The 10,697-nt window shown below is 42.2% G+C and overlaps 1 protein-coding gene across 1 annotated transcript; it reads right to left on the bottom strand.

Annotated features, from left to right (window-relative positions):
* Positions 1 to 329: 329 nt before the first annotated feature.
* On the bottom strand, positions 330 to 3,663 carry LOC145352223 (homeobox protein six1-like). The gene is made up of 2 exons (XM_080201963.1): positions 2,854 to 3,663; positions 330 to 1,629 (listed from the first exon to the last, which is right to left on the bottom strand). Exons 1-2 carry the CDS (start codon positions 3,411 to 3,413, stop codon positions 1,326 to 1,328), a joined length of 864 nt encoding a protein of 287 aa, XP_080058089.1. The 5' UTR covers positions 3,414 to 3,663; the 3' UTR covers positions 330 to 1,325.
* Between the last annotated feature and the right edge of the window lie 7,034 nt (positions 3,664 to 10,697).

The raw sequence follows: 10,697 nt of genomic DNA, 5'->3' as shown, positions 1-10,697 counted from the left end.
TTAAAACTGTTTTTAATATTGCAGTTTTAATTTCAATTTCAGTTTTAATTTCAGCCGGGGAGGGGAGCCACTTTGGGTGGTGAGGGAGGGTGGGGGGGGAATAAAGAAATAAAACAAAATATGACAAGTTTTCAACAGTTGGATTTATGTTTTCATTTTTTTATTATTTCTATATTTTGTAAACCATATTGAAGGAAAGAAAATATTCAGGACGCGGAACACAATCTATTTTCTGGGGGCAATGTAAAATTTCTAGAGAATAAACTCCAAGCGACAGAGGGGAGAAAACGCCCCCCCCCCCCACCCCACCCTACCCACCTTACCCCCAACCTTTCTAAATCTGCTGCTTAGAAAGCGCACTGGCGCGAAAATGCCGGGTGACCGCTCCTTCTGATAACTCCATCGACATGGATCTTGTGCTTGGTCAGGGGCTAAAGGTTTGCTAGGTGCTGTTGAAGGGCGGAGATTCAGAATCAGATAGTCGCGCCTGTTCCCATGTTCTAGGGACATGACACTGAGGGGAATTTGTGAGTCAGGGGCTGACACCTAGCCGTTGTCTCCTTCTCTCAAATATAGAAATATTAATATTGCTGATGTTTCACCTGAGTTGCAAGTTGCAGACAGTCTCCTCATCCAATAACAACAACTCCAGACATCATTTTCCAGCAGCAGCCAGTACCGTAGGTACTGCTTTTTCAAAACGTGTAAAAAGTAGACAACATAAGCAAGCGCGTGCTTTTCACATGTTTGGATTTTATTATAAACTACTTTCATGTAACTCTCCATCCACCACTAGTGACAATGTAAACTTCGAGAGTCGCCTCAAGAGGTGTCTGAACTTTTTGCCTGGTATTGAGTTGGGGGAGTGGGGGGGAGGGAAGCTGATTATTTTTCTGTACAGTTACCTCAGTTACACACCCGTCCGTCCTAGCCGATCTCTCATTTTCGCGAGCAGTGATTCACGGGGAACGCAAACTGATGGAAAACGAGAGATAATCCAGGTTTGATTCTGTCAGATGCGGGAATCTGGCAGAAACGGCGTTGGCCGGCCACTGGTTTTGTTCCATTCGCAACGCCCTTGGTGCAGTGGGGAGAGCATAAAGATTTGAAGAGCATTAAGTGAGTTATCAAGCCTCTCAGCAGTTCACGAAGGCGGGTTTTCTTAATTGTAAAGGAGAGCATCTCGCCTTTTCTTTTTCACAGATTAAGTACCATCAGTTGAAATTCCATATCTTGGACAAGACCTTTCAATTATTTACACAGCACAGCATTGAGTGTCTGATCAGTTTATAATTCGGCTGTCCAGCGGCGATTTGCTCTTTTTTTTACGATCCCAGATCGACCAGGCTGGATGTTAGAGTGCCGAGAAGGGAGTCCTGCAGTCCATGTGGATGGACCGGCCCAGCGTGGCCGCCTGGCGAAGGGCTCAGACCGTGAAGAGAGAAGGTGGAATCGACGGATTGGTTCAGAGTCCCCGGCAGCAGTAAGACAGGACTCCCGGAGCAGTGATCCGGGCTCTGGGGCGGCGATAACTCCTCGTCGGAACTTGACATCAGGTTTTTACTACGGTTGATAGGGGATAACTGGTTCTGTTTATTGCCAGAAGTATTTGTGTTTTCATTGTTTTCCCTATTGGAACAGCAAACATAAGCAAGAACTCAAAATAAATGACGATTTTAAAAGACTTCAGCTATATTCAAACAATAAGCGCCCCTCTCTTCCCACTTATCTTTCAACGATCCATCCTTAGCTATAGTGTAAAATTAATGTTTACTTAACTTATTCCAAGCGAATACTTCCTAACTCTGACTTAAATGTACCTATAGCTGAGTCCGTGCCTAAGTGAACGCTAAGTGCTGTGAGCAGGTTACTAATGAGAAACTGCTATGAATAAGTTAAGATAGTCAATGCAATCAGTTCTCGCCTTACTATTGGCAAGGATCGGCGCGGTTCTTTCATTACCTTGATGGGAACAGGAGAACGAGAAAAGTAACTATCATTCATATGAATGTTGGTAATTATTTAAAATAATTTAAAACTGATTTAAAAATGCAGAACCACGTGGAATGAATCGAATAAAACGCATCACTGTTTTTTTAAATTCTCAAAACACAACAACACGAAGATAATAAACATGGGGGGGGGGTTCTTGGGGGAGGGGAACTTAACCGATCAGTCAGGGAATGGACATTTGCTCGGTTTCCAAGAATGGATTCCATCACCAGGTAAGATTTATATAAACACTGAGGCACCCACTGTCCAGTGTAAGGGTCACATGTGCCTTATTTATTCAACAATTCTTACATTAAAAAATTAAAACCCTTCGGTTAATTTCGACCTTGTAATTTTCAGTCTAGCATTTTCTGCCTGGGACTATAGACTTTATCAATTAAAATAATAATAATCAATACTTTTTGTTTAAAGTTTGCATCGCCTCATATTCACTTTTCATTGCGGTGTTAATGTAAACCTACCGGTGACACTAATAAATAAACTTATAAAACTTAAATTATGGATTTGATTGAAAACAGCAATTCCTGTTTATTATTTGAAGGTTATCTTTAACATCTACATTTCACACGCGATGGCTTTGTTGCAGAAACACGCTATCTAATTGAATGCTATAGTCTATATTTTGCTCAGTACCTATAGCTAGGTTAGAAGTTAAACGGGCAGAGATGGAACCGGCTGCTCCCGAGCGTGTGTGTGTGAATTACTCCGAAGCAGACATTAAATAGAGGTTGTCCCTAGTTGCAGCGCCAGAATTCTGCCGGTGTAAATTGGGGGGGGGGGGGGATTTGGGGCGCGTTTCGCGGTGCGATTTGCCCCCCTGTAGACATGGGGGGTTCTTACCTCTCCTTGGCCTCTGCCGCTCGGTCTCTCTGTCTCCTGTTTTTAAACCAGTTGCTGACCTGAGTGGTGGTGAGCCCTGTGGCTTCAGCCAGCTCCCGCTTCTCTCTCGGAGATGGGTACGGGTTGTGCGCGTACCACTCCCTCAAGACACCCCGCGACTTCTCCTTAAAGCAGTAACTTGTCTCCTCCCCGTCCCAGATGGTCCGGGGCAGGGGGAATTTCCTCCGGACCCGGTACTTGCCCACGGCACCGAGGGGCCTCCCCCGCAGTTTCTCGGCTTCGATGTAGTGGGCCTTTAACCAGAGCTGCTGCAGCTTGGAGTGATTGTGAGGCGAGAACTGGTGACTCTCCAAGATCTTGTAGAGCTCTCGGAAGTTGCCCCGGTGGAAAGCCACCACCGCCTTGGCCTTCAGGACGCTCTCGTTCTTGTGGAGGTGGTCGCAGGCTGGCAGCGACCAGAGGAACCTGCCCAGCCTCTCCAAATTTCCTCCTTGCTGCAGCACTTCGCAGACACACGCTACTTGTTCTTGAGTAAAACCGAAAGAAGGCAGCACCGACATGGCTCACTGACAGTCAGGGCGTAGTATCCACAATCTGATCACCAAAAAAAGCAAAAAAAAACACACACACAAAGATCGCCGAGCCCGGGAAGGGTTAACAGGTCCAAACAAGTGGCGGATATCCAGCGGGTGATATTCTCAAGCGCTAGTGCTAGGGGCTGGCGGCAGCACACTGTTCCCATCCTGGAAAGTACGCATTAATAGTGATGAGCGGCCGCTGATTGGCTGCACATCCCTCCTACCCCATTTGCAAGAGACAAGAGCAAAGTTTCAGTAAGTGCGGGGACTCTGGAGAACACGTCAGGATCTGCAACCCGAGAGCTTCTCAAATGTCACCTGTGGGATTGGTCCTCTTTGCATACAAATCAATTACCTTTCGGCATTTTGAAGAACTCGATAGATTCCTCCCAGGATCCGACCTTTTTTTTCATTTGCATCCCCCCCCCCCACCCCACTGAATTCCTTAATAATTAATCGCCCTCACACCTCAACCCCGATTTCACAAACCTTTTGGAAGCCTCATTTTTTAAATAGTCGCCGATCACAAAAATCACAGCCTGTGCTGCCAGGGAACACGTAACAAATAGCAAAAGATGAGTTACCATTCTCCTGATATATTTGTTATTTCCATATATAAAACATCTGCAAAATCAGAATTGTGAACGTAACGGCGGCTGATCGAAGCTGATTTTCTCTTTAAAGAGTCCGGCTTTAGGTAGTGAATAGTGGTAAGTCGAGTTTGAATACTGTTTAAACACAACCCCCGGCTGAAGCTTGAACATTAACCCGCACAATACAACCTCTGAAATTAAATCATTGAGGCTTCCATGCTGTGTGCTGGGTTCAGCAATGCTAGTCTGTTTCTAACTGTTATTCAGCACAGGGGCAGAGCGGCAATTCAAGCTGCTCTTTTTAAATTACTTTCCCTGACAAAATCATCCGGCTGACTTTTAATCAATTGGATATAAACTGCACAAGAAGAGCTTTTTTTTTAAAAAAAGCCTACGTTTATTTTGGAAGCACAGATGAGCCCTGCAAAGGGGCGTGTATTGAAGATTTAAATAGATCATGTCTTTGGGAAAAAGAGAAGAAACATCACAATGTTCCCGAACTTTGAAATTGCCTCTCTATAGGATCGCGATCGCAGAGGTTTGCTGATTAAATAACCACAATAGCTCTTCAACACTCGGGCTTCTGCATTGCGCAAAAGGCATCACAGAGCAACCGACCTGGTTATTCGGAGACTTTTAAACTGCACAATACTAAGAATGTTTCCAAATTGTGTGATTGGTAAACAGCAAGGGCCGTGATGCAAACCGATATTGATATATAAGTGGGGAAGGCAAGTCCTTTAAGCTAAATGCATCCAAGTTTTCTGGTGACATACTAACGCTTGCGTCTAAGATAATGAACCTTCCATGTTTCGTGCTGATCGGGTTCTGCAATAGCCGACGCTGTGCCTGATACCTAATGCCACACGTCCAGACCCCAGGTCTGCACTGGGTTATACTGAGCTGGCTCGTTGTTACTCCGGCTTATGGTGTCATGCTCCTTGGTTGGTCAAAGTTGAAGTTAAAGATGTAACGAAGGTTTAGTCCAATTATTGCCATGATAATGAACGTGAACATGCCATCAATAAAAGAAAACTACCATTCTTAACATTTTATTTTCAGTGTGGCGGAAGTGTTAATTCAATATTATGTTTGCTACAGTTTTATAATACCCCAAACCGGGCAGTTAATGTGCTCTGATTATTTATACGGGACGGGGAGGGGAGGTGGGGGGGGAACACCACTCAAACATAGATTTGAAATGATAGACATTTATTTAAGGCCTAACTGAAACAGAATAACTCAAGAGGTAAATTCATTCAATATTTAGTCAGATCTTATGCCGTACATTTGTTTTCAGATTAGCGGGTTACTTTTTAATGAAATAAGAATGAAACAGCTAGCAGTGTTAATGATCTAAAGCTGTTTTTTAAACTCCAATCTTTTCCACTTTATTTGAAAAAGGCTGAAGCAATTACACTTGGTTATCTGCAGTGATAATCAGGACTGCTCGGTAGTTTCGGATGGTGAAGTCGAGTTTGACTGATAAAGGGATTAGGCGGCGATCTGTCAGATATCTGTCTTTATTTAGAATTGTTGATCCCACCAGATACAAAATTAGAAGGGAAAATGCATTGCCCTGCTATGTGGCTCAGTGGCCTTTCTTTCCTTATTTTAGAGTCTGAGAGGTGGGAGATAGGGTTAGGGAGCAGGGCTGGGTCCTGACAGCAGGGATGTCTCCACTTGTGGCAGATCCTTATTGACAAGGCAGCTGTGTGAGGACCGGAACCGATCCTTAACCCTCTACCCAGCTCAGCGTTTACCGTAAATCACCGAAATCGCCCGCGCTCCAATTGCACTGTGGTTAGTCCCAAGGCACACCCTAGTTGTATCAAAGGTGACCATCCGAGCCGTGTGTAATACAATAGACCTGCCTGCCCATCTTGTTTCCCTACATTGTAACAGTGGCTACACCTCAACACCCCCCCCCCCACCTCATTGGTTGTGAAGTACTGTGAGAGGAGCTGAGGTGGTGAAAGGCACTATATCAACGCAAATTAATTCTTCCCCTAAATTGCTGATTACCGTTACAGTCAAAAGCAATAGGTCCCCCAATTATAAAATCCTAGATGCTAAAGTGAAAGGGAACCGACAGATAGCGATGCAAATTCTCTATGAATGAATCAGTGGAGTAAATAATGGATATCAATCTGGGGGTAATGGTTATTCTAGATTGGCCATTATCTATCCACTCTCAGGGGACCTAATCCTTGTATTGTTGATTCTTCGATATTTGAAATTATCCCAGTGTCTATAATGTTGATTTACTGTGCAACTCTACCTTGTTCTATACATTGGAAATTAACTAACACAGCAAACACTGGATAGATAATTCTGTTTTGTTTTTGCCTTTTCGTGTTCAGGAGAACTCTTGCGCCTTACCTCACACAAAAAAACTGGAAGATACTCTAAGATATGCTAATGAGTTCCATTAAATACGTCCCGCATCCAAGATCATGGTAACTTTTTTCAGCCGTGTGATGAATGCTAAATGATTGATAAACAATTTTAGTTTGCGCTAAGTTGCCACTTCATTACAAAACGCAATATTAAAGCCTGGTGCAACGTGTCCTTGATAAAGGCACAAATCCACCCACCGCCTAAATCGAAGCCTTCAAAATGATGGCTTTTATATAATGCTGCTTTTATTCATTCTTGTATCTTCCAGTCTGGCCAACGCCAGACGCCAGTGTTCTGGTGAGAAATTAAAATGTAACAGTCACATTTTATATGTGCATATATTTAGGATTGAATGCTGTATATATGTTCCAATAAACATACCCAAGTTCTAAAAAAATCGCAAATTAATTAGATAAATTTTTTTTTAAATTCAGAATATAAACGTTTTAAATTTTTCACATTTATTCCGACTATTGGATTCGTCCTTAATTCCTTCCCCTTGTATTTTGTCTCTACAGAACCCACCTGTGTAGGTTTGTGTGTAAAAATCGTTGATGAAACCGCTTTGCATTCCAAACGTCCTAGTTCCTCTGTAGTTTGAACAATTGGGTCACGTTTCCTTAATTTCAGTTACATTCTCCCTCTACCCGGAGAGTCGGATTTCTTGTAGAGGACTGAGTTTTTTTAAAAAAACGTTTCTTTAAAAATACGGATCCGAGTCTACTCTAAACATTTAACAAACTCAGCCCATTCCGTTTGTTGAAGTTACCTAAATCCTCACCAAATCCATTAGCATGGAATAGACTAAACCTTTAATCACTTTTAGTGATTCCTCCGAACACCTGTAAAAACAATGTTTGCAAGCGCCCTGGGAGATCTGGGACGGGGGGGATCATCCTTCTAAGCCAACGCTAGCTTGTCTGTCTTGAAGGAAAATATAACCTACTTTTTTTTGACTTTGACTTACTTATAGTGCAATCAGCAACGAAAACAATCGCAGGTAGTTACTGGGCGCAAACTACTTAGCAGCGCCCCACGATTTAGTCTGGAATGGGAAAAAACTGTCTGCAATGACCGTTTAACACACTCTCAACTTATATATTTTTTATAAGAATTGAAGACTACGAATCCAAAACAAAAATGCAGTGCAAGGGACACAAAAATAGGCTGGGATCTCTGCCGATCTTTTCCGGACTGTTCTTTCAGCAAAGCTACAGATACAAAAAAAATAAAATCTTCCCCTAGGCGTTTAAGAGTCAGATGCTTGAAAGACTGGGAGACACTGGCAAGGGTGATTTCACCAACCGCTACAATAAGGATACGCCGGCAGATGACGGGCGATGCAAAATATTAGTAGCCAACTTGACTTTAACTAACCTGACCTTAACGCAATCTACACTAGAAATGCCACATTTAATCCGCATGGTCGTCACAATTAATAAAACATATCTATTCAATTCAAAAAGTCCACCTGGAAATGCAATTAAAATAAATTTTTTGACTCCAGTAGCATTTTCAGTTGGACCAGCTCAGGAACATTCCAATCCCTTTAGAGGAGGAACTATCGTCCCACTGACTTCAGCTGTGGTCCTCTTGAATCAAAATGATTTCCCAGTAAAATTAAACAAACAGTTCAGGTATCTGGAGCTTGCAACAGGAACGCACTGGGTCACATGATTGAGCCTCAACTGCAATAGTGAGTTTCATGTATAAAACACATTCTTTGTAATGGACGCGAGAATCCTGCTTAGTAAGAGAGGAGTGTGAATGATACTAATGTTGTGTGACATTAAATAAACAGCGGGGCTAGTCTGGAAAGATGGAGTTAATTAGCTGCTGCTCTCTGTTTAAATGAGGGCTCAGCAAGGTTGATTTGTTGTGGCGCAGTTTAATGGGATGTAGAGGGAGGTCTCGGTGAACACACGCCATTGGTTTCCTTTTAGTAACGTGAGCACAGGACTTCAGCGCAAAGTTGCACATTCCTCTCGATCTGTAACTGATTGGGAATATAAGAGAAATATTAGATGGGACGACAAAAACCGGCTACCATTTGCGACAATATATAGCTCAATTTGAACTGCGAATCCGTTTTACTTCTGTGGACAAATACGGCTAAGAATACCGAATAATCTCCTATTGTTCCGTATGTTTATCAATTAATAGATTTGTGAGGATGTGAACTTAATCCAGGAAAATGTAGCATTCTAATTTCAGTGAAATAACAAAGTCATTGTCAGAGAACCGTCTTGCTATGGACATTTTATGTACCTCATTTTATTTTAGCTCACCCTTGAGTCATTTAAAGTTGTTTTCTTTAACTGAAATGAAGTTTTTTTTGTTATGTCACCGGCAAAACAACAATCTGCATTCATGTAGCGCCTTAATGTTGTGAACCGCCTGGAGGCGGGAGCGATACCAAGCAAAGCATTTTTATCAGTAATGTATTCAAATTCTTAAATTGCCCAGAGAAAATAGTTGCCACAGAAATGAATGTGTTTAAAAGTCATTCGTTACAGTCATAAATGTGAATCCCTAGAACCGAGATGAAGGTTTGAGAGTCAGTAAGACATGGCCCCTCTGCTCTGGACTGTACGGTATCGTTTGTCTCTAATCAATCCAAATGCAATGGGGCGATTTGAGTGCATGATGAATGGATCTCAGATTTCTTGTAATGGCTCTACCACATTTTACAGGCCCGCCTCTTTTAACCCGAGAAGCTGGAGGGACGACCTCATTTAAAACTGCTGCTTGTTTCAAGATGTTGGGAAAGTCTGTGGGCTAATATTGCCAGTGCATTTGCTACCGCTGCTAAATGGAATGATCAGCTGGCAAAAAAAAGCAGTAAAACACTCCATCAGCAACTCACATATCTCTCGCTGGCATCGTTTTTCTCTATTAAATGGAATTTCTGGACACAATTTTCCCTTCCATTGAAACATTTGTCCTAACGTTATTTCTTCACCCGTCTGGTGGAACAATCCTTCGTCAGGGAGTTTGTGTGCAATTTGAGAAGCTGTAAATCAACTTGCTGGCCTGGAGTCACCATAATTTTTTAATGTGATTGATACCTTTCTTTGCTAATCTAATATACCTCACAGTAATACTACGCCTTATAGTTTAGAAAACGGAGTGTTTGTTCACCATATTAACGTTGCTTTGATGAAAGCTCTGTAAGGGTTGCTGGAATGCCTTTGTCTTTATGTGTGTAGTTTAATGTTTCCTCCACATAAGGAAGATTAAATATCTCAATTTCTATAAACTGAAGATATAAATTAAAACTCGCATTACAATTTGGGGGGCGCTGCTACCGTCACAGTTGGGCGAGAGGTTGAAGAGTTGGGAGGTCATGTAATCAAGAAAGGCTTGCATTTATGTAGCATCTTTCACACACACACCAGACGTCCCAAAACATTTTGCAGACAAAACTGTCTTCAACAGTGAGCTCTGATGAAAGGTCATTCAGAATCGAAAAGTTGGCTCTATTCTCACTCCACAGATGCTGTCAGACCTACTGAGATTTTCTAGCATTTTCTGTTTTTGTTACCATGTTGTGACTCATCTGGACAAAGGAACAGTGCACCCAAAGTTCGTGACACCAAATAAACCTGTTGGACTTTAACCTGGTGTTGTGGGACTTCTTACTGTGCTCACCTCTCCACAGACTGCATATTGATAATGACCGGATAGTCTATTTTTCTCGTGTTAATTGTGAGGAGGAAGGGTGAGGACACTTGCAGTTCTTCAAAAAGTGCTAGGAGTTCTTTGACATCGATCTGGGAGGACAGGCAGTTTTAACAAGAAGACTGCTTCTCCAACAGTGTAGCACTCTCCTAGAGTGTCAGCTTCTGTTTTTTTTCGTTTTATGTCCTAGAGTGCAACATTAATCCACAGCCTAACAGAACTGTGGGGTGTATGTACACCATACAGATTGCAGCAGTTGAAGAAGGTGGCCACAACCACCTTCTCAAGGGCAACTGGGGATGGCTTTGCCAATGATGTTCAAATCCGATGGTTGGAATTTGTTTATAAAAACTTCCCGATTCAGAGGCAAGAGTGGTACCAGCTGAGCTACAGCTGATACATTATAGAGTTAGAATTTAATCTCTTTAAGGATGATTCTATAATAATCTATCTCTGTCTTCTCCATTTATTAAGCAATCAACTGTGCATTTACCTATTGATTTATATTCCCCGTGCAGTCAAGATAATCTAAAATATGATTATATTGAAATAACATAATTTACTTTCGATTAGATTATGCTCTACATTTGTT

The sequence above is a fragment of the Carcharhinus amblyrhynchos genome, chromosome 14 (assembly GCF_965287045.1).
Source record: "Carcharhinus amblyrhynchos chromosome 14, sCarAmb.v2.hapA, whole genome shotgun sequence".
NCBI classification, from domain to species: Eukaryota; Metazoa; Chordata; class Chondrichthyes; order Carcharhiniformes; family Carcharhinidae; genus Carcharhinus; species Carcharhinus amblyrhynchos.
Note: the sequence above shows the minus strand (reverse complement) of the source record. Positions and strands in the feature narration are given on the sequence as shown.